Below are 23,096 nucleotides of genomic sequence, written 5' to 3'. Positions count from 1 at the left end.
GGAGATGGAGCTCACAGCTCTGGAATCCCTGGCTGGAATTTGCTCTGGGATATGTCAGTGGCCCAGTGTGCCTGGCTGGCTGGCAGCCACAGGGAGAGCAACCCAGAGCAGAGTGATCTGCTTCAGAAAACAAAGTCCTCACCTCAGTGCTCCCCAGAGTAACAGAAGCTAAGGGGAGGTAGGATTGGATGTTTTCCAAAATAGCTGGAGCAAGTAAGCCTCTTAAGTCAGGCCTGCCCAGTGCTCTGGTTATAATCTGGAACTAATAGAAAGGTGTCTGTATACCAGAGTAGACATTAATAATTAATTACTGTAGTGTCTGATTGCTTGGGCCAAATAAAGCTCTAATACTTCCTCTGCATTTCTGACTTTCTAATCTCAATCATCTCCTCATGTGAAGGCACAAAGTGTCTAGCAGCTGCAATTTGCCTGCCCTTTCAGCATTTATGTAGCTCCCTTAGTCATAAAGAGCTGGTAGCTGTTTTCACACCCTACTTGGCACCGAAATGGATGTGTCTTCCAGCCTCACAGGTATTAGTGTTGATGCCCCTTTTTACTGGAATTGTGCTCTGCCGTGGGCACCAGTCCAACCAAATTTATCCTGCATGGCCTGGTAACAGCCAGTGTTTCCACAGGGCACGCAGAGACTACAACTTCAGTAAGAAGAATCTCTTTTTTTTGCCATTTTTACTTGGTGAAATACATCTGAATCCTTCTCAAACACAGTTTGACTGACTAATGGCAGCATCCCACATTCAACTCCTAGCTACTCATCTTAAAAATATTCTAGCAATGACATATTAACAGAAGGAAACAGGCTATATTTTCTCAAGAGATAGAAATACTAGTCTAATTTGCTAGACATTATCAGGGAAACTGTTTTTCATTAAATTTCAAGTTTCCTCAAGTGGATCACTAGCAGAAGACCATACTTCTGTGCTCAGATCCACAAGAAAAGTGTAAGCTGTATTTAAGAAAAGTGTAAGTTGTATTCTACAGTTCTTCCAGCTGAATTTTCAAAAATTAGCAAAGATCAGTTGTCATTATTTAGCTTTACATTTTCTAAAATCTTTGTTCTTGGAATTTTGCGAGGGGTTTTTATGTTGTGGGTTTTTGTTTGTGTTTTTTAACACAGATGAAATTTAATGAACAGAAAAATATTAGTATCCTCCATACAGAAAAATAAAAGAATGTGGAATTTCAAAAAATCCTGCAGGCAGTGTTGAATATGAGCTCTTTATTTGTTGAGTAAGGGATCCAGTCCTGGGCCTGTGTACAAACCTGTATAACTCATTCTAGCCCTGTGTCTCTGTTTACCTACCAGAAAGTTGGCACAATGTGTTTCAGACTGCAGGAAAAAAGAGGAATTGGTGTTGTCAAAGCGTTTTGACATCCTTTGGTGGGATTAAAAACTGCAGATTTGCAGACTTATTGACAAATCAGAAAATTTTGTTGCCCTTCATAACTACAGTGATGAAAACCTAATGATAATGTAGCTCACTATCAAAAGCTGAAGTCTGCAAAGCTGCAGAAGTATTTTTAAAACTACTTCATAAACAACACTTCACCTAGATATTGTGGAATATTCTCCTTTGACTAAGATACATTTCACTTATAGAGAAACCTAGTAAAACACAGAGAGAGAAAATACTTTTAATGTATTTTGAAGTTTATTTTTCTTAATTTTTAGGTCAAAAGCATGGTACATAACCAAGAAGTGCATGGCACTGAATTCATCACTTTGGCTAGCACAGCTCAAAGAGGGCCAAGGAGATGACTGATACACTTCTGCACAGAGTATGTAACATCCACTGGTAACACATCCATTGGGAAGCAATCTGTGGGCACATAGCATCTAGAACATCTTCAAATGCGTTAGTCTGTTGTGTATATACAAAATCAGAAAAATATATTCCTTCTTGCTTATATACACTATAAAACATGAGAATAAAATCTGGAATGGTTTGCAGTAACTTAAAAGACACCAGGCTTTCATGATTCAGAGCTTTAGAAACACCTCCTCAGCATCGTTTGTCTTGGACCATTGTGATAAAGAAGTTGCAGAAGGAAAGCAAACCTTCTGGACAGTATTCCTCAGCCACCTTTTTTCTGGTCAATGTAATCTACATCTTCCACACAGTCTTGAGGACTTTGTTCTAGCCTTTTTTCAGTCACAGAGGCATCTGCTGGAGTCTGAACAACTTCTTTTGTGTGAGGCATTGTGTTCTCTTTGGCAGGACCCTCTGCTGTTAGTAGGCTTGAGTGAGTCAACCTGAGGTGAGCACTTTGTGGGCCTTTCCTGCATAATTTAGATTTTAGTACACTTTTGGGGTCTTGACAAATCTGCTTCTGCTTCTTTAGAGATCTGGAGACTTGTTTCCAGTAGGATTTCTGGTTTGCTGCATACTGTGCACAGCTGGAAGGGTCTCCAGAGAACTCACACCAGAACTCACTGTCCCCCTGCTTGCACTGCACGTGCACAGTAACAGCATTTGTGTCCATCACTGACCAGGTGCACTCAGCATTTTCCTTGGTTTCAAACTTGCCTTTAGGAGATGATTTTCCTCCTTTTGACTTCTGCCCCTTTTCATTTCCTTGTTTAAATTCCTTTTGTTTTCTCCCACCATGTTCTATGCCTTGTCTTCCCTTTTTTCTCTCCTTCTGTCTCTCACAGTTGGCTAGGAGCATCTGGGAGACCAGCATCAACACACAAAGGAGTCCAAAGCTTTTGATCCTCATGGTCTCTGTCCTGCTTGGTATCTGCCTTCAAAAAGAAACAAAACAATAAAAAACCTTTTCACTTAATGCTGTGTTACATTTGACTGTTGAAGTTTTTTCAGACATGGCATCGTACTGCACTTTGGTACCTACTAAAGTGATGTTCTCAGCAAAATGATCTGTCCTTTGTGTGAATAATTCCTGGTCTAAATACCATTATGAATTATCCTTGTAAGAGGTTGTGGAGTAACTTTCAGTTACTTTGTTATCTATGCAATGAGGAACAGAAGAATCACTGCCAGGACACGTTACTGCCCAGTGACTGAGTTACCTTAATTAAAATCTCTCCTGCAGTCAGAGAAGAAATTTGGACCTTGGATTTGTCAATCTCAGATGGAGATCTTAAATTATAACAATAAAGCAGTTGTTCCCACAATATCCCATTTTGTAAAATGACTCATAAGCATTTTTGACTCCAACCTCTGGCTATTCTTCAAAAATATGCCAGACAGAAAGGAAACTGTTTGGTTCAAGTTGAGGAAAAGTATTTCGTAGACATCCTGAAAATCCTTGTAATTCACTGGTTATGGCAATATTTCAAATTTGCTCTGAAACAAATGGTTGCCTTTGTTGGTAATGGTTGTCTTTCCAGACAGCAAAAACTATTAATGCATTCTTTTCCACCTTGACTGCTAGACAAACAGAACTGCCTTTTTGATGTTGAAGATAACCTGCAGTGTACTGGGCTGTGTTTAAAGCCACTAAATTCCAGGGATAAATGTGCAACTTCAGTTCTGAAATGCAGCTAGTTAGCCAATTATTATCAAGGTGATCCCTGCATCTGCACAGAGCATGCTTATTTCTGTAGGTGGTTGCCTTTATAAAGCTGCTTTCAGGATCAAAGAGGGGTTTAAACCTGGCATTTTGATGGTTAAAACCCTAAATGTATTTTTTAGATGTTTCCATCATAGTTATCTCTGTAGGCAAGTTTTTGTGTTAGAAAGCAGAAATGAACGCGCAGCCAGGCTTATAAAGAATCTATTTCAACATTCAGTTATCTGCAAATATCTAAATAATCTAAATTCATGTAAATGAAATTAGAAAGTAGAACACACAGGTAGCCGCTTCTATGAGCAGGCTGTGTACTTAGTCCTTACTAAACTTGCTCCATGCCTTGTACTATGCACAAATCTTCATTCCATGAACCCCTCTTTAGGAAACCTCACGTGGCATTCACAGTTCTGTTGCAAGCACAGCAAACAACAACATTAGAACGGATAAGGATTTCACAGTAACCTTCTGCTGCAAGGGGGACAGTGCAAAAGGAAGATAAGCGAAGGGCATACCTGGCAGAGGGCTGGGGACACCCAAACACAGCTCCTGGTGCAATTCCCTCCTCCAGAAGAGCCGGAGCTCCTGCAAGAGCAGCGCGGTGTTTATAAAGGCAGGGACACGCCTTCGGGGCTCCAGAAAGATTGTTACAACACAATAGGACACTTCAGGGCCGTGTTCACTTACCTCTGACACACCTTCCTGGAGAAGTGCCAGTTCTCATTCCCAGCACAAAAAAAGTGCCTGGCTATGGGGGTGGCAAGGTGAGCTTGCGTAATTTGGGTGTTCCTTTAGCCAAGTTCTTCCCTGTCTTGAACAATGATAAGAACTTTATCAGATCATGAGCTTCTCTAAAATGTCTTTTACCAGCTATTGAGGGATGCATCCTGCAATGCCCTCAACATGTTGCACTATCGTGTTTAGCAGAATTTGAGAATGATAATGAAAACAATTCCACAAAGGATTTCAAAGTTACCTTTTGAACTTTTTGTTGCCCTGTATCACAAAAAATGGTAGTGAAGAACTTCAAACACCCAAAATAAGGAACTATTTGAGTAGCAAGGAATACCAGTCCAAAGGAGGGCCACTAAGTTTATCAGAGGGCCCCTCTCCTGTGAGTATAGGCTGAGGCAGGAGAGTCAGCCTGGAGAAGGGAAGGCTCCAGTGAGATTCTCCAGCAGCCCTTCAGTGCTTAGAGGGGGTCTACAAGAGAGCCAGAGAGGGACTTTGCATAGAGCATGCAATAATAGGACAAGGGGTGATGGCTTTAAACTGAAAGAGATTAGGATTAGAGAAAATAGGAGGAAGGAAGCTTTTTATAAGGGTGGTAAGCCACTGGATAGGTTAACCTAAGAGGTTGTAGACTTCCCATCCCTGGGAATGTTCAAGGCCAGGCTGGAGGGGGCTCTGAGCAAACTGGTCTAGTGGAAGGTTCCCTGTCCATAGCAGAGGGTTGGAGCTAGATGGTATTTAAAGGTCCCTTCCAATCCAAACCATTCTAGGCTTCTCTGATTATATGACTGCATTTAGGACAGTGTCCCTAAGTGCTGTCTTATTTATCAAGAGTTCTATTATCTTTATAGTGCAAGGATTCCATATCACCAGAGTTTCACACCTCCTCAATGTTTCTCACAGGCAGCTCCTCTAAGCACTGACTGTTCCTGGTCCTTGCAGCAGCCATCTGACTCCAGATCCCACCAATCCACTCTTTTATAGCACTCTTCTCATTGGCTACAGCTGTGACCTGTTAACATCAGGCCTGCTCCTAATCTTTAGTAATTGGTTCAGCTGCCACTCTTTAGGGGATAAGATTACATTCTATACCACCTTCATTTATACCCATACTGTATCCCCCAACACATAAGCATGAAACTCAGAAACAAATTTAAGCTCCTGCAGAATTAGTGACAGAGAGGTCTAAGGTTCAGCTGCACTGCAATGATCTATGTTCCCCCCTCCCTGCCAACTTTTGTATGTGTAAAAGTGTGGGTTACATCATTATGGGACCAGATTGAAAGAAAAAGCATTAGATAAATCTAAAGACACATTCAGAGCTGGGATAGGCATCGCTCTTTGTAGCTTCGTTGCTTCAGGTGGTTTTACTGAAGAAATGTGAGGCATTTGTTGTACGTGCTTGGGGAACATCAGAATAAAAGAAGGATGCAAGAAGAGAGAAAAGCAGAAACTGGTGTAAGATATAGACAGGTATTCCTCTTTGGTTCTTTCCCTTCCACTGTAAATGGAATGATATGGAGGGACAGAGCAAGGCTAGACATAGCCTGTAGGCAAGGCTTGCCTATGGGCAAGGCATTGTCTAGACTGGTTTGGCAATGAGGAGACTGTTAGCTTTCTTTTAAAAAAAACACAAACAAAACTTAGGAAGAAAAAGTGCAATTCTGCAACTTGTGCAGGACAAAAATGCAGAGAATGGGATGCATTTACTTGAAATCCCAAGGGTTTGATCTGTATATCAGGACTATCTCCCAAGATATGTCTGCTTTTTGATTGAGTTCAGCCATCAGATGTGCCCTGTGCACTTTTGATTGGCATGAGTATGTATGAAACTACTTGCAAGAGTCCACTAAATGTGAAAGATTTGTAGTTAAACTGGCATGGGATGATGAATTAGGGGCAGGGATGACTCAGGGATCAGAAAATAAATAATAATGTGTAGTGGAATGGAGTCAGAGAAGTAGGACAATGCAAGAGGCAAGTAAGGCAGAATTGTCATGCCCAGGAATCCTAAACTAATATAAATATATATAAATATAAATACTGTGACATAGTAGTCACAGTACCATCTGAAGCATTTAGTGCTTAGTGGGATCCTCAAAGCTGTGCAGCTGCATTAGTGTGGCTGTGTGCTGTAGCTAATGAGCCTCTCATCAGGGTTAATTACTCTGAGGACAACATAAAATCAAAGGGCCATGCTAACCTCCTGTTCTGGTACTAATTTAGGTACAGTTTTAACATGCCTGATTACTTGGGTAAGCATACTATAAATTGAAATATTTTGACAGATGAGGGTATAGGTTCAGCTATGAGAACTTTGAGCAAGTTGCTGTTTTGGCAAGGAACTGCTGAAGCTAAAAACCTCACCAAATTGCCAAAGCCAAAAAACTCAGCAAGCCAAAAACCTCACCAAACCACCTTCCTACTGCAGCTGAACTGTGTGTCCAGACAGGTAAGAGAGGAAGGTTACAAGTATTGAAGAACATGGGAAATGTGACCAAGCACTGATTTACAGGAAGGAGCTATGGGTTCCTGTTCCAGCTCTGTCACACGCTTTCTCAGAGATATTCACTAGGAGATGCCAGATATTCTTTACCTGAAAGGAAATTTTCTTGTAGATGGTGTTGCAACAATTTTTTGTCTGCATTTACAAAATGCCATTTATTGGTGAAACTAGCCACAAGGTATTGAAAATATTTAAGCACTCCACCATTTATCACTTTCAAAATTCCCTGTTTTGATGGCTTTGACAAGCAAAATAAGTTTCAATGTCAGTGTTAGTTCAGCTGCTCCATTGTCAATAGGACATATCAGCCAACTTCACAAAAATGGGGGAGGACAGGCAGAGAAAAGGCTGCAAAAGTGAAAATCTGCTTTCTGCTCCTTTGGTTCTCCCTCCCCGAGGCTGTGGCAAGCTGGACATGTCAGCTCTTCCTGTCTGTAGGGTGCAGAAGGCTCTGTAGAGTTCTGCAGTCAGGTGTTTGTTGGCATGGGCACTGTCATCTTTGAGACAATCTGTCTTGAGCCAGCTGGAGCTCTTGCCTGACCTGCTTAGATGATTTCAAAATCTCAGTAAACCAAGATTTACATATTTAGGTGCATAAAAACCAGCCTCAGCCTATGGAGCTTGGTCTGGACATCAGGGAGTTTCATTGCTATGCCCTCAGAATATCTTTTTGGTTTGTTTGGTTATTATTAGATATGAACTGCTGTTTTGTGGATGTCTCCTGCCTACCTGGGCATATGGTACATATTCATCCTGTACCTCAGAAATCCTTCTGGGAGCTGTGCTATCAGGTGACCAGAACAGTCACTTCCTTCAATTTTCATCTTTAAAAGAAAGTACAGAAAATTAAAGTATGAGCTCAATTTCAATAAGCATCAATAAGTATGATGCTTAATTAGTACCTAATTGCCAACAAAAAAGTTGATGCAAAAGCCTGTTTATAATATCATTTCCAAAAAAGCATTTTTTCCTTTCTGTCATGCACATTTTGAAATACACCTTAGTTGTGCCCTTTGCTGAGCTGAAATGCTGTTTCTTGTAAACTGCATGTACAGATTTGCCCCAGAACAAACAGTGCAGACAATTCATCAAAACACAATTTGATCTATGCAACAAATGGCAAACCTGAACAGCTAATTTGGCAAGGTGAAACTTATGGAGAGCTGTTTAGTTATTAAAATAAAAAGGCATAGAAAAAAATTGGCAACACTAGCAAATAAATGTAGTCATTGAGAATTACAAACATAGATACCCAAATCCCAATGTAAATTCCGTATGGAAAATCTCAGACCAGAGATACTCCTGTGCCTTTTGTCTCAAACTTCAGACAGGTAATTAGCATCTTTAGTTTTTCATCAGAACTGTTACAATTAAATCAATAATTAAATTCTGCTGTTTAATCAAAGAGAAGAAGAGCTTTTATGCTTATTCCTAGCTATGATTCATTGGTGTGGAAGAAGCATAGAATTTTCTCAGTTAGCTCTTATTGCTGCTTAAATCTTATTCACATATATTTTTTTAATATAGGAAATTATTATTATTTATACTATTAGTTGCAGTGGTGCATTATTTGCAAACTGCAGTTTCTTGTGGTGTTGTCTCTGTGACATCAAGAGGCTCCTGTTCATTCATAGCTTTTTCCACACAGAATAAAAACTAAGTTTTATATACAAACAAACAGTAAAACTTTAATTTAATTTGTGAATAGTAAATGGTAGATTGAACTCCTTTGACCACCTAAAAATAAGGTTCCATAGAATATCAGCCATTTGTCAGTCATAAGTGTGGCAACAAGATGTTTTTCTCTGTGCAAATGCTCAGGCAGAGTGAATTGAAACAGACCCAGCATCAGTGATGTGAAGAGCTTTACATTTCATATTAAGGTCCATCAGTACTGTCCTGCAGCATTCAAGCAATTTGAGGTGCACAGGCACACGCATCACCAACATGGAATTCTTGCTGTAATTAAAACCAAGTAGCCAGTTCTGGTGCTGTTCACTGACCAAATACAACGAGGCCCAGGCTGTAGGTGCCATCATTTCTCTGGGAACACCTGCTGAAGGACCAAGTGTGTTCATGAGCAGAAGTGGCAGCCCCAGCTCTGCCTCCCAGTGCAGTCACCTTTGCAGGGACTGTGGGCTGTTCTCTGGCACAGCATTCCCATCCCTGGGTAAACAAGCTTCAGGCAAGGAACTGGAACTCGATTTCCTGCTTGATTGTGTGAGTTGAGGATTAACAAAAGGCAGTAAGCTAACAGCCCTGAGTGCTGCAGCCCTTTTACACAGCAATAAAATACTTGTCTCACAGGCAGTGACACCTTCACCAGCTCTTCTGCATCTCCCTGCCTGTGCCCAACACTTCAGAAAATTATTCCATAGCCTACTGGCCTTTCTCTGGAAGTGGCTGTTTAATTTAAAATGTAGTGATAGTTTCAGTGCACTGAGCTCTGCTAATTAATTATTCTACACGGAGGCACAATTACTTGAAAGTGGAAGCAAACTCATCAGTTAACAATTTTCAGTTACTTCTGAGCTGGGATTAAATTCATATTAGTTAAATAAATATGAAAGGCATCATTGAAATGCCTCTCTTCACTGGGACTTTAACACTATCCAATTATTTCACAAGCTGGCCAAAACTGACAATTGAATTTGGCAGAACAGCACCCAAATGAAAACTAATATCATGAAACCCAAATAAAAAGAAACAAACACTAGTTAATTCAAACAAGTATTAACTGTAAGTTAATCAAAGAACAACAGAAATCAAATGACTGCTTTATATTTTAAGCTAATTAAAAAAGAGCAATTTACAAGCTTAAATAGTAAGGTTATTTTATAGCAAACCCCAGTTCATGAAGAGGTTCACATTTACATTTAAGAACTAAATTCCTCAAATATTAGTAAATTGAGTGAAAGCTGCTGCTTCATATAGTGGTTTATCTCTATGTGAAACTAGCAGCTTAATAATTTTTTCCATCATTTTTAAGTCTAGTATTACTGTTTACCTTCTTCATCTATGAAGTCAGTAGCTTTTACTTGTGGTGTTTCTCTATTTCCGTGATGCATTATCCTGGCAACATTCTGATTAAAAGGTCCTGACATTCATTTACTACCAAGGTCCTGCCCAGCAGAGCCCTCCTGGCTCCCAGCTCCTGTGTGGCAGTCAGCAGTGGTTGATCTGTCACTGAGCTGCTCTCTGCCACGGGCAGCTGGAGCAGGCAGAGCTCACTCCCAGACCTGCAGAGCACTGCTCTGTCTCTGTAGGCAAGGACAGCAGGGTTTCCACTAAAACACAGCTGGTTTTGACTAATTCAAGCAGATCCAACCCTTGATGGAGCATGGTCATTAGGAATGTTCCTGAAATAGTGAGGAAATTCCTCTTGTTTAATGAGATAATACTGAGAAAAACCTTGCATATTAAACAGAAGACCCAAAATTTTGATGCTAAATGGAGTTTACAAAGGGTTTTGTCTTGGCAGGAGGAGGCCTTCTGAATTCAAACAAGGGAAATTTGAGATGTCTTCTCTCCCTTAATTTTATTGTGGAAGTATGTCAGACCGACCTTAAAGAAAGTTTGCCTTGACGTTGAAACAATTCAAAGAGGTATAAATATTTGCCATTAAATAAACATGATTATCCTCTTCTATACAGGACCTTAAATGCTGATGCCATGATAAGAATGATTGTTGGTATACAAGACACAAGAGTTGGTGGTAAATATATCCAAATCTAAGCAGACCCCAAGAATTTGATTGTTTCTGGTAATGCTGCAGTATCACCAAATAAGAGATGGTATTTGATAGATAAAAACCTCACAGCTGTTTTTTCTTCTTCTGCAGGATTTATCTTTCACAGAATACAGGGGATACATTTTATACAGAAAGAAAAAAAATCTCAGAATAAAAAAACCATGAAATCAAGGGCTACTAGACTGAAATGTGTTTCATAGTGATCTTTCCAATATCCTGAAGAACTTATCCTCAAAACCTGAATTTGTATATTTTCATTTACTTTTGGCTCTAATACAAGTTAATCACTTCTCAACCTTAAGCAGAGCTGAAGATACTCCAGGAACAGTCATTTCAAAGTCCTGTGGATTTATTTGAGCAGGCTGGCTGCTAGATACATTAGCACAGATTCATGATATTCAGGACAGGCTCAAGTTGGTTTGGCAGTCAGGGAAAAAGCTATTGACTGATTGCTGTCTTGGTCTGCTAAGAGTTCCACAGCTTAGAGCAATGCAAGAGCCTCTCTGTCTGACCAGAAAAACTTCAGAAATACAATCAGACAAAGGATGGGTCTCTTACAGAGAGATAAAGTGAGTAAAATGGCAAAAAGATGCCATTGTAAATTACTGACTGACTTTAGTCCGCTTGGTCATGTAGTCATGAGAAGGCAGAAATGGACACATTGCATGAAATCATCAGACAGTATCAGTAGAGCACAAGGGATTGTCCTGCTTGCCATAAGCCCTGAGCCTGGTGCTGCAAGGCTTTATTTCAGTGGTCATGAATGCCTGAGCTCTCTGCAAAGCACTGCAGTGGAAAGGTATCCATATGCTTCCAGCTGAAAAGCAGAAAAACATTTTTGCATTAAGGCAATACTTGCAGAGTTACTTCAGGAGGATGAAGGTAAGAAATGAGATTCATTCCTCTTCTAGTTATAATCCAGCTTCTCATAAAGGTAAGATCTATTTTTCTTAGTGGGATTTTTAGATTACTTAGGTATTTGTTTTAGGATTTTTTGATGCACGCACTGGTCAGTACTGAATTACTTTGTGTAGACACGGTAGGAATACGAATTGATCCTGCCTAGGTGAAGGGAACCAAGATCAGCAAAGGAAGTATGGAGCATTTCACATACTGACTAGATCAGTGGTGAAATTCTTCCACCCTGTGAAGTTGTTGCAAAGTGACACAAGGATCAACGTAAATGGAGATGAAGACAGAGTGTGTACAGGCCAAGATGTGGTAAAATAGAGAGACATTCTTCCCTACTGCTGACAACTTCTTCTGAGGTTGTGTCTGATCTCTAAACCACATGTGATCTGAACCTTTTACTTTCAGAAATCAAAGACACTTGGATTTCCTTTCTAGTTTTTCTCTAATGCAGTCCTGGTCAGAATACATGGACTTTCAAAAGTCTGGTAATTATATCAATGATAACTCTGGTCTTCATCTACTCTCATGACCCTTTCTATAAAGCTTAAGTCTGTAAATAAATTAAGCTGTGCCAATAAATATATATGTGCACATATACATAGAATATAACATAATATAACCTAATATAATGTAATATAACATAACAACATAACACAATATAACATAACATAATGTATATGCATTGAATAATTTCTTTCCTTCTGTTATGGCCATTAATATTAGTGGTTTTATTTATATATTCATTGAAAAGACTGCTGCATATTCTGTGTGGAGAGAGAAGAATGGATGGTTCCACCATGACTAAGAAACCATGCTGCATAAAATCTCTTGAGTTCATCACTGCTTTATCATTTTAGCATTGGTTCCAAGCACAGCAAGATGTTTCTAGCACTTGCTATGGAATAAACATTCATGCACACTTTTTAAGTACAGTGGGAAAATGGAAACAGGAATCAAGAAATTGTTCCAGGAAAAGGAAACCAGGAAAGAGGAAAGGAAAACCAGGGACTTTGTGGTGTGGTGGAGACTGTGCTGGGTCTGGCTGGGATGGATGTAGCTTTTTCTAGCAGCCCATATGTGCTGTGATTCAATTTGTGACTAGAGCAGTGCCAGCAACATGCCCATGTTTTAGCTGACACTGAGCAGCACAAGGGCCTCCTCTGTGTCTCACTGTGCCCCCTTCCAGCAAGGGGGTGTGCCAGGGACAGGGGAGCTGACCCCGGGGATATTCCATGCTGCAGGACACTGCCCACAGCAGTAAAACTGGGGCTTGTCCTTCTAGAGTAACCCAGCTTGGAGACCCAGTGGGCACCAGCCTGCTTGGGGGAGGTGTAAAGAAAATGTCTTTGCCTCACTTGCTGTTGTTTCTCCCCTTTTCCCTTCACTTATTATAATGTATTTATCTCCACCCACATTCCTCCCTCTCTATTTCTCTCCCAGTTCTCTCCTCTATCCCACTGGAGAGAGAGAGTGAGTGGCTGTAGGAGGCTTCACTGATGCCTGGGGTCAGCCATCACACAGACATAAATCCTGCAAATAAATAACAGGAATTTTTATTTCAGTGGATTCCAGGTGAAAAGGAACCAACACAGTGTTCACTCCTGGAGCTTTTCTGTCACTAAAACTGCTGATGTCCAAGCTGCATTGACACTACCTTGGCTCCTAAACAACAACATTATCCCAGCAAAGACAACAGGAAGGTGCAGTCACAGTTGTGACAACTCTTTGACTGAGTTAGATTATTCTTTTGAAGAAGCTATTTCAGCTAAAAGTGGCCTCGGGCTAACACAAGCTCTGCCTCCACAAGGCATGTCAGCCCCAAAATGTGACCTGACCACTGGCAGGATTAGCCATAAAGTTTATCCTCCACGATCCCTGGGTTATCCTTGAAACACAGGATAGGCTGTAAGGCTCCAGAGCTCACATCTGGAAGGGGCTCTGAAAACTCCTGCTGAAAGCTCAGCAAGGCAGAATAATGACCACAGAGTCTGCATTTCACAGCTGCTGTGTGGGCTGGCAGCTCTCAGCACTTCCACATCTGACACAACCCTCTGAGAGCACAAAGAAAGGACAAGGAAATGGGAAAATCTTATTTGCCATTCTCATTTTAGTGATCTCAGCAGGTTCGGGTATGTAGTGAATAGAAGCCAAAGAAAAAAAGTAAATAAGTTTCCCAATCCATCTTTCTGAGTTTTAGTGCAACTTGCTATGGTCAGCAAAAGCTGAAAGGATGCACATACCTCAACATTTATGATAGATCTGGGGGTTGCTCAGTTAACCTAGAGAAGACATGACATCTCTGAAGTGTTTTTTCTTGGATCATTTCTAACTCTGCAGCTCCTCCACGTGGAGACCATCAACAAAGAAGAAATTATAATCCTAAACATTAGGTATTAATACATTTTTAATGATTTTGCAGAGAGGTAGCAATATTCTAAACATTTAGGACTTTTTTTAGAATAATTCAGTCCTTTTCAGCCAGAACTTTTTTGAAAATGGGTAAAAAGCAGTGCATCAGAATATCACTGCTGAAGGTGCAGCATTACAATTCCAATTCCAGTTCAAATTACCACTTTCCCCTCTGATATCATATGAATGCACCAAGTATCCTTTTACTCATTTTTAATTCTATTTGTTCTTCTGTGCCCGTAGAGGAATCTCACATCTATGTCCTACTTCATGCCATCAGGGAATTCAGGGACTTTTCTCCTGTATGTGGGTAAAGAGGACCTAAATCCTTGTCAACAAACCTGCTGGTTGGGAACAGGGCTGAAAGCTGCATCTGTTAAAGAACAGCCTTCCCATAACCACTTCCCACTTTGCCCATCCACAGCCTTCAGAACCTGAGTCCTAGACTGTTTAAAACAATCTTTCATTACTCCATAGTGAGTATTATATGTGTGCTATTGATGACACAGCCCAAATGACTTCAGGTTCTGCAGAGGGATCTGGACAGGCTGGATAAGGGGGCTGAGCCAAATTTTATGGGGTTCAACAAGGCCAAATGCCAGGTCCTGCACTTGGGTCACAACAACCCCAGGCAGTGCTACAGGTTGGGGCAGAGTGGCTGGAAAGCAGTCTGGTGGAAAAGGATCTGGGGGTGCTGGTGACAGTGACTGAACCAGCCACACTGAGCCAGCTGTGCCCAGGTGGCCAAGAAGGCCAGTGGCACCTGGTTTGTTTCAGAAATAGTCTGGCCAACAGGACCAGGGCAGGGACTGTCCCCCTGTGCTGGGCACTGGTGAGGCCAGACCTCGAATCCTGTGTTCAGTCTTGGGCCCCTCACTACAAGGAAGGCACTGAGGTGCTGAAGCCTGTCCAGAGATGAGCAGTGGAGCTGGGGAAGGGTCTGGAGCAGAAGTTCCATGAGGAGCAGCTGGGGAAGGTGGGAGTGTTTAGTCTGGAGGAAAAGGAGGCTCAGGGGAGACCTTATCACTCTTTAGAACTACCTGAAAGGAGGTGGTAGCCAGGTGAGGGTGGCCTCTGCTTCCAGGTAACAAGTGACAGAACAGGAGGTCATAGCCACAAATTCTGCCAGAGGTTTAGGTTGGATATTAGGAAAAATTTCTTCACTGAAAGGTTGGTCAGGTACAGGTACAGACTGTACAGGTACAGACTGCCCAGGAAGTGGGGGAATCCCCACCCCTGGAAGTGTTCAAAAGCCATGTGGATGTGGCACTTTGGGATATGGTGTAGTGGTGAACAGTGGTGCTAGGTCAGGATTTGACCCCAGATCTGAAAATAAATGGAGCTACCCAATTCCCTTTGACAATGGTATTTTACAGTGTAATTGAGCTCAGCAAAGTACTTAGACCTGTCTCATTTCAGCACCACTAAAAGTCTAAAACTGCTCCAAACAAGGACAAGCTGCTGACTGAAGTGCTCTGTATAGCTATGGTCTACACCAGAACAGGGCTCAATGGCTGACCCACTGCTGTGTGAGATGGGGTACACCAGACAGGATCAAGAATAAAAACTGCAACATTTGCACAGCTTCTGAAAAGACAAAAAGACATTTTTGAAGGTCAACAAAACTCATGAAATTATCTCACAAAATAATTTAAACCGTAATTTATTTAAGCATTACATAAAGGCAAAAGCCACTTTATTCATTGCTGTCTTCTTGCCATATAGACATTTGTAAATTTTAGTTTTGGAATAATCAGTGAAATCTTGGCATCATCAAAGGCCCTTTCCTGTTAACCCATCAATGTGTTCTCTGTTGAGCCAGCTACTCCAGACTAGCTGCTTAGCATTTGTACAAAGCTTTTTTAAAATATAAACCCACTACGTTTTAAATATTATTTTTGTTCCTCTCCTTATCAGCTTTTTGTTCCTTCTCCAAATCATTATATTCAAGGTAATGAACAGAAAGAAGTGAAGAGTAATGGTTTTAATTAAGTATAAGCTTAACTAAACCAGAGAAACACTGCTGCATTCAGATGGGAGATTTGTATTAAAGCCATTGTAAATCTCTGGAGTATCAGAAACAGGGAGTCATCCCAGCACCTTGCTGAGAGCACCCACGTTGGAGTGGAGTGAGAGGGGAGGATGGGGGCAGCACTCCTGCCCTCCTGCTGGGCTGTTTGGCAGAGGAAATGGAGAGGTCAGAGCTTGAATTTTGCTCACTATTTCCTTCATTGTGGAGCTTCTAGCCTAGTCCCTAGGCACATTCTTCACTTCATTACAGCCCCATTTGTTGGAGTGCCCTCATGTTACACCAGTAAGACAAATAAAGGGGCAACCAATGTCAGCACCAGCACATTAATTTTTACGGGCCACAGCAGCAGTGACAGAGCAATGCAGGGTTTTTACATCTGCAGCCAGCAGAATCTACAAGGACACCTCTGTTTCCCTTCCTGACTACAGCCATTGTGAGCCCTGGGGCAGCAGGAGCCACCCTGGGAGGGGGCCTGTGGTGAGCAGGGGTTACACAAACAGTTCCATAACCTGCTGAGGAGGGCAGGGAGGGGAACACCAACTTCTGCTCCACATCACACATCTGCCTAATTTTATTCTTGCTCTGCACATACAGCAGCATAGCTGCTCTGGAAATCCAGACCTGGCCTCCTGCCTGTCATTCAAGCAGTTTAATTTGTATTCAAGATGGGAAAGTAAACAACATGTCTGTGAGATAACATCAATGTCCTGTCATTTACTGACTGCACCTCCACTCTGAGTTCTTACTCCTGTTCTTGTATATACCACTTCTATGTATGCACCACGTACTTTTTGTCACTATGAAATGGTCTGTGAAGTTTGATTAGAACAATTCTTATTTGTAAGAGGAAAAGCAGGGAACTCCAAAAAAATTTCCTGTGATGTGACTGACTCCTTTTCCAAGAAGAAAGCAGAGACTGGGAAAAGCAACAGCAAGAGAAACAGAAAAGAAGAGACAAACACAAAGCTTCTACAGAAGTAGGAACAGCAGTGGGAAACTTTGGGGAAATTTTAGTTTTTCCTTTGTCCTTTTGTGAGAGGTATTTGTCCCTAAAATCCATGCTATATTTACTATGACATCTACTGAAAAATCAAGAACGCAAAACGTAATGCTTCATACAATGCAAGAATGACCAGAGAACACATCTAAACAATGCTCTCAGAAAACACCAGAGTGCACTACTGCATAGCTGTCATCAACTCAGAGTATGCTGCTCTGAACTTCAGCCAGTTGGTCTTGAAAAGCTCCACAGATGGAGATTCCAGAGCAGCTCTGAGGAATCCATTCCTGCATTTATCCTCCTTATGTTGTCCCTTTCACTTAATCAGAACCTCACCTCTAAGAATTTTTGACTGGCATCTCTTCTCCTAATCAAACACATCAGCGAAGAGCCTGGCTCTGTATTCTCTGTAGCTTTTTCATATGGATTGAGGGTTGGCTATTAAGTTCCTCCCCAAGACTTCAGGCTGAACAAAACCCATTCCCTTGGCCTTTTCTCACAGGAGGGTGCTCCAGTCCTGACCATCTTGACAGTTCTCCATTAGACTCACCCCAGTCTTTTTTGGATCTTAACTAAGTGTGTCAAATACACATCCTTGCATACACAGGTTCTCCAAATGCTTGACTTTGCTATTTTTTTGGAGGCCTCCATTATCAAAGTAGCAAGTACATGGGATGCTTCCCTGGACACCTAAACATGAGGATTCTGAGGCAGGTGGATACCTCACACTGCACTGAATTAACAGCAGAAATAGCAGGCCTGGGTATCAATGGTGTCCCCGCCTGCAGGAATCCAGACAAACTTTTTTGCCTGCTGCTCCTCTGTCAGGAAAATAAAGGCAAATTCCACCTCTACTTGGATGGATTTCCTGAGGTACTTACATATACAGGACTAACTAGTTCACCTAAAAGGAATGAAATAGAAGTTTCATTCTTTCACGAGGTACCCTAAGATTGCACTAAACTCACCACAAACACTTTTCAATTCATCCTTTCATTAATGAATAGAACTTTCATACTCAGAAGGCAACTGAAACGTCATGACTGTACATTTCTGGTGCTAAACACAATTACATGGTAATGTAGACAATACAGTCACAGTGCTGTTACACTGAAGTGGGGTATTTCAGTTAACATCCAATTTTTAAACATTTTGAAACAAGATCATTATATTTAAATGACTTGCTGAGGGTTGCATAGTGTTGCCTAATGAAATGCAATCCATGGCATGCATCACCTTCACCTCTTTCTAAAATGTGGTGCTTAACCACGGTGCTGAGTATGTTACAAAAAGCATTTGTTAAAGGGGGGCCTTTGGTGCAAGACTTGAATTTCTGCTTTCAACAGTGAAATTTCAGGCGGTCATTCCAGGCAGCACAGTACAGGAGCCCTTTGCAGCAGAGCCCTGCTGTACTGAAATGAGACACAAGCTCCCTGGGAAACAGCGTGCTGGTGTGTGACGTTGTCCTCTGCTGAGCACAATTAGTGATGGCCACAAATTTTAGATTATATCAACAGTTCTACAAAGTGACAGACAACTCTGCTGCCTCCTGAGCTCACTGTGTACAGAAAGAGAAGATGGCACGAAGGGGAAAATGTTCTTTTGGTGAACAGATGAACCCTCTTCTTTTCTCCCACTAACAGTATGGGTGACCAATTGTCCCAGATTTCTCCCAATGCAAGTCACTCTCTCATTTATGAGGTCATTAGTGCTGTGGATACTACGGCAAAATACTCACTCTACAGAGTGGATTTTACATCATATGTAACAGGAGTTTAAAAATATTTAAAAGCACACCTCAAGAAAACCCTCAACCTCCCCTTAACATTGCAAACATTTCCCTAATAACACTTTGATGCACTGTGCATGTTTGCAAATCAGACAATTACTTAATTTCTATGACAGAATTAGGTGAATAGGTGCACTACTACATTTTTTACTCACAGCACAACAGCCTGGCAATAGTAATTGAGATCACAAAAGAAAATGAACCACATTGCATTCATGGCAGAGAAAAATACAGCTTGCACATTTTATCTGCATTCAAATGCTATTTCTGCCTTGTAAATACATCTTCCTGCTCTGATCCTGTGTTCATGACTTGATAAATATGGAAAAGAATAGCAAGAGGTTAGGCGAAAGAAAATTATTTCAAGTTTTTGGTACAAGGCATAAAGTTTAATGATGACAATCATGATCTGGAATTATGTAATGAAAATTACAAACCTGTGAGTAAAGCTGCAGAAGTACTTCAGTCAACAATACCTTGCAGAAACATTGCAAGGCAAACACAGAGCACTATTAAATTCTACAGTACGAAGAATTTCCAGTTACACCCCTGCTGTGAAACTCACTTGGGAACAAAAGGGATCATTGTTAAATAATAATCTGAACATGACTGTGTTGTAATATGACAACAGGCCATTATATCTTGTTTTGTTTTTTGAGGAGATTTAGACAAGTGCCCAAGCTGCCAGGTAAGTTACTTTTCAGAATATCTACTGAAGCCAAACATTAATAGTACCACTAACAGATCCTGGTAACACTGAACCTGCAGATTCATCACTGGCGAACACTTTTCATCTGCTATGTTCAAAAATATATTCTTACATTACTCTCTTATTTCTACAGGTCTTTTTTCCTGCTGGCTGAAACTCATTATTGTAATATAAGCCTCATAACATTGAAAGTATTAATATTCATGCAAACTTGTTCACAGTGGGAAAGCAGTGACTCAGACCCCTAATTTCTCTTACACATTCTACCAACAATCTCCTAAGAAATTCTGTCAAATACTGTGACTTTATACAAACAGCTCCAGTTAAAATTTCAAGAAAGCACACCAAGTACCGTTTCAAAAAAATCTTATTTTTATTTTTTGCAGTAACTGTATCATCATTAACAGCTTTAATCTCTAACAAACTGAAGCAAGTCAGTACACACAAAAATCTATGCAAGGTCCTAAATTGTAGAACAAGTTACAGAAATGCAGTACATCTAGGTGTGTAACAAGCCTAAGGGTAGTTAGTTCACCCTAACACTTTAGGCACAGTCACTCAAGTTTTGTGAATTTTTCAGAGCTGCTAAAAAGTTTTATATTTTCTTTAAAAAGGAAACAGCTAAAAGATTTATAGAAATTACTGATTTTTAACCAAAATTCTTATGTCTAAATTATTACAATGCAGCGAGGACCCTTCTTCAGCTGTAATACCACTGCTCTGCAAAACAAAACAAAACAAAAAAGAAAATTAGTCACTTTGCTGTATTAGGCATAAATTATCATTAGCAGCCTAAACACTTGCCAGCTCACACTGCATATATTCCCATTTCTTTCAAGTTTGCCAAGTCCACTTATCAGCTCCTGGCTTTCTCTCTGAGCTGGAACAGAAGTGGATATAAAACCAATCACTTCTGCAATAAAGGGCTTTGCCTTTTTAAATGCTGGCTGAAAACCTGAGACTTACCAAACAAGAGCCTGCATGTGATCCCCTATTGCTCTACAGTAACAGACTCACAAACCAAGACAGTCCACTTGGGTTTTCTGCAAGGGATTTATGAACTAATTTTTTAGATTAAAATATTTCATTATTAATCAGCAGTTTTGATGAATAAGCTTTATTCCCTCAGTCTCTGAATGCAGTTTGTTCTAACTGATGCATTTGGCTGGATCTGATGCATTTGTTATTTATTGTATTTTCCTGGTGTAAATCCAGAAGGCAGCACAAGAGGAAAGGAGTGACAGAAGGCAAAAATTAGCCCAATTCAGTTAGAACTGAAGTACCATAGGATTAACAACAGATAGGGCAAACATCTCAGTATGTACTGAAGACCTCACAGGAGGCTGTACAGGAGTCCTGAACTAATATGGATCACTGGAAATTTAAGCTGCCCAGCCCCTCAAAAGCCTTGTCATGTTGGATTTTAGCAAGAAAGCTTAGCACCTCCCTGTCCACATCCTGGAGACCCCCAAAATAAGAAAAATTGTAGAAGAGAATTACTCTTAGGTATATTCTGCTGTGCTTCCAGATTAGTTTTACCTGAAGCAAATCCTTAACCCCTAAGGATGCCAATGATGTAGGAGCAGACACCATGCAGAGATTCCCAGCAGTGTTCCCGTGCCAGTTTCATTGCTTCTGTTTCATTTTCAGACCCTTGACCATGTTGGGTTGGGTCAGAGTTTTGCCCCTCTTCTCTCAGAGGAATGGCAGCTTTCTGGACCGATTTTTCCTGGTTTGCTAGATCTTCTGCCTCCATACCAGCAGCTATTTGCCTCATGAGAGCCTCTGGGGGAGCCTTTTGGCACATGGTGGTCTTCAACACTTCCATGGATTCGCAAGCGTGTGAGACCTTTCTGAGCTCTGCAGCGATCTGATTCCAGTAAATCTTTGGGTTATTTCTGAAAGCACGACAGACTGATGGCTTGCCAGTGAATTCACACCAGTAGGACAAACCTTGGCTTTTGCATTCAATTCTAAGTTTCATATCCTCGTCATCGCCACTTGTGGTTATTGTGCAAACATCTTTGGTTTTAGTTCGAAATTTGATTTCTTCACCATTGCTTCTCTTCTTTGGCTTCAGCTTCTGTGCCAGTCCTCCCATGCCACAGATCACAACTAGGAAAAGGAGAGCAAAACTCTTCATGATGAGAGGAGTGAACCAAGATCCTTGAACAACACAATCCAAAGAAGTAAAAGCAGTGAGTAAATGGCTGCTCACAATTTAAACTCTTGGGGCACAAAGAAGCTTCTTTCCAGCTAAACACGAGATGTAAGGGTTGGGCATTTTTATGAAAATAATAAATCACACTTCAGTAGGCAAATGCCCATAATTTATGGCCTGAGGGAGTGTCAAATTATCTTGGGAGTGTGAAGTCCCAAGAAGATAACAAGACAAGTCTTGTAAATGCAGTTAAAATACAGAACAACAGTTGTATAACAGAGAAGCACATTCCTATCCAGGATGAACATGTCATATTTGATCTTTAACACATATTTTCCATTCTCGAGCTGCTTTATAGCTCTATCTTCATGCTAGAGCTTGTAAGATGATATCAAAGTAAAAAAAGATAGAAGTACCAAAGCAATCTCTGCATCTGGATGATTATAAATGTCCTGGTAGTATAAGTGTCCTGATAAAAAGCTGATTTATGGAATGGGCTTTCTGTGGATTTTCACCGTAAGGATGCAACTTTAGCTCTTCCTTTTTTCCACACATGACATGCACTGGGGATGCATGGAAGGATCAACTGTACATTCTTTGAGCCATGTATGTACCCAAGAAAAGAAATAAAGCTTAAGCAAAATATAGTATTACAGGTCCAAAAACATACCAAACATCTGGAAGTTTTATCATCATTTTCACATCACCAGTCACTTTCAGCCAACAGAGCAAGACAGTAGAACTAACTTATCACAGTTCTCAGCAGCAGGTAACAGACCACAGAGCATGTCAGACAGGTATTTGCACTTCACCACTTTCTTTTTTAAATAGATATTTTCCTGTTTGTATCAAGTGAGCTGTAAAAATGCCATAAAACAAAGGCAGGAGAACAGAAATATTGTAGTGCTGAATCCTGTCCTAGCAGTTTCTGCTACACTAACTAAAAACAGAGCTAAGGAAAAAACACTGTAACTTCCTTAGCATTCAGAAGGACATGAGGATAAATCCCTCCCCTGCTGTGGCAATCCACAGCACTTTTCTGGGTAGCGAGACCCCCACTAGGCACTTCTTCCAAAGACATCTCTGCTACAGCCAGCCTGACCTGAGCAGCTCCTGGAAAGGGCTATTGGATTGTTTAGGTATGCTGCAGTAACTGTGGGGTGATGGAAACCCTGGGTTTAAGACTGGCCATACCTAATGGAACAGAACAGCAGTTTGTGTATTTAGTCACTCACTAGGTAGTGCTAAACAAAATACTAAGGCAAACCCATTCCTTTTAACACAGATGGCAAAGCAAAACATCATCAACAGCAACATAAGCTTCATTAATAGAAGAGGGACAAGAGTCCCTTGCTGCTGTGGCAGCCCAGATAACCTGAAAGCTACCTGCTTGAAGAGGCAGCCACCTGAACAGCCATTCTGGGTACCCTAACCTTGTTCTTCCAGTGTGCCATCAGGTTCCCATGACTAAATACCATTTGACAGAGAGAACAACCTTGTCCTCTTTTCATTTGCTCTCCACGGCTATTTTAATAACATTTTTAGC

The 23,096-nt window shown here is 40.9% G+C and overlaps 2 protein-coding genes across 2 annotated transcripts; both read right to left on the bottom strand.

The window, feature by feature from the left end:
• Positions 1 to 2,078: 2,078 nt before the first annotated feature.
• FGFBP1 (fibroblast growth factor binding protein 1) lies at positions 2,079 to 2,739 on the bottom strand. The gene has a single exon (XM_036382634.1). It carries the CDS (start codon positions 2,737 to 2,739, stop codon positions 2,095 to 2,097), a length of 645 nt encoding a protein of 214 aa, XP_036238527.1. The 3' UTR covers positions 2,079 to 2,094.
• An 18,202-nt stretch (positions 2,740 to 20,941) lies between these two features.
• Positions 20,942 to 21,532, bottom strand: FGFBP2 (fibroblast growth factor binding protein 2). Its single transcript, XM_054514725.1, has one exon. It carries the CDS (start codon positions 21,530 to 21,532, stop codon positions 20,942 to 20,944), a length of 591 nt encoding a protein of 196 aa, XP_054370700.1.
• Between the last annotated feature and the right edge of the window lie 1,564 nt (positions 21,533 to 23,096).

This window comes from Molothrus ater, chromosome 4 (genome assembly GCF_012460135.2).
Source record: "Molothrus ater isolate BHLD 08-10-18 breed brown headed cowbird chromosome 4, BPBGC_Mater_1.1, whole genome shotgun sequence".
Taxonomy (NCBI): Eukaryota; Metazoa; Chordata; class Aves; order Passeriformes; family Icteridae; genus Molothrus; species Molothrus ater.
The sequence above is the reverse complement of the archived record's forward strand: the minus strand, read 5'-3'. Positions and strand labels throughout refer to the sequence as shown.

Bases quoted from the DNA above. Each gene is read 5' to 3' on its own strand.
- FGFBP2 (XM_054514725.1), bottom strand. From the start codon at position 21,532: ATGAAGAGTTTTGCTCTCCTTTTCCTAGTTGTGATCTGTGGCATGGGA.
- FGFBP1 (XM_036382634.1), bottom strand. From the start codon at position 2,739: ATGAGGATCAAAAGCTTTGGACTCCTTTGTGTGTTGATGCTGGTCTCC.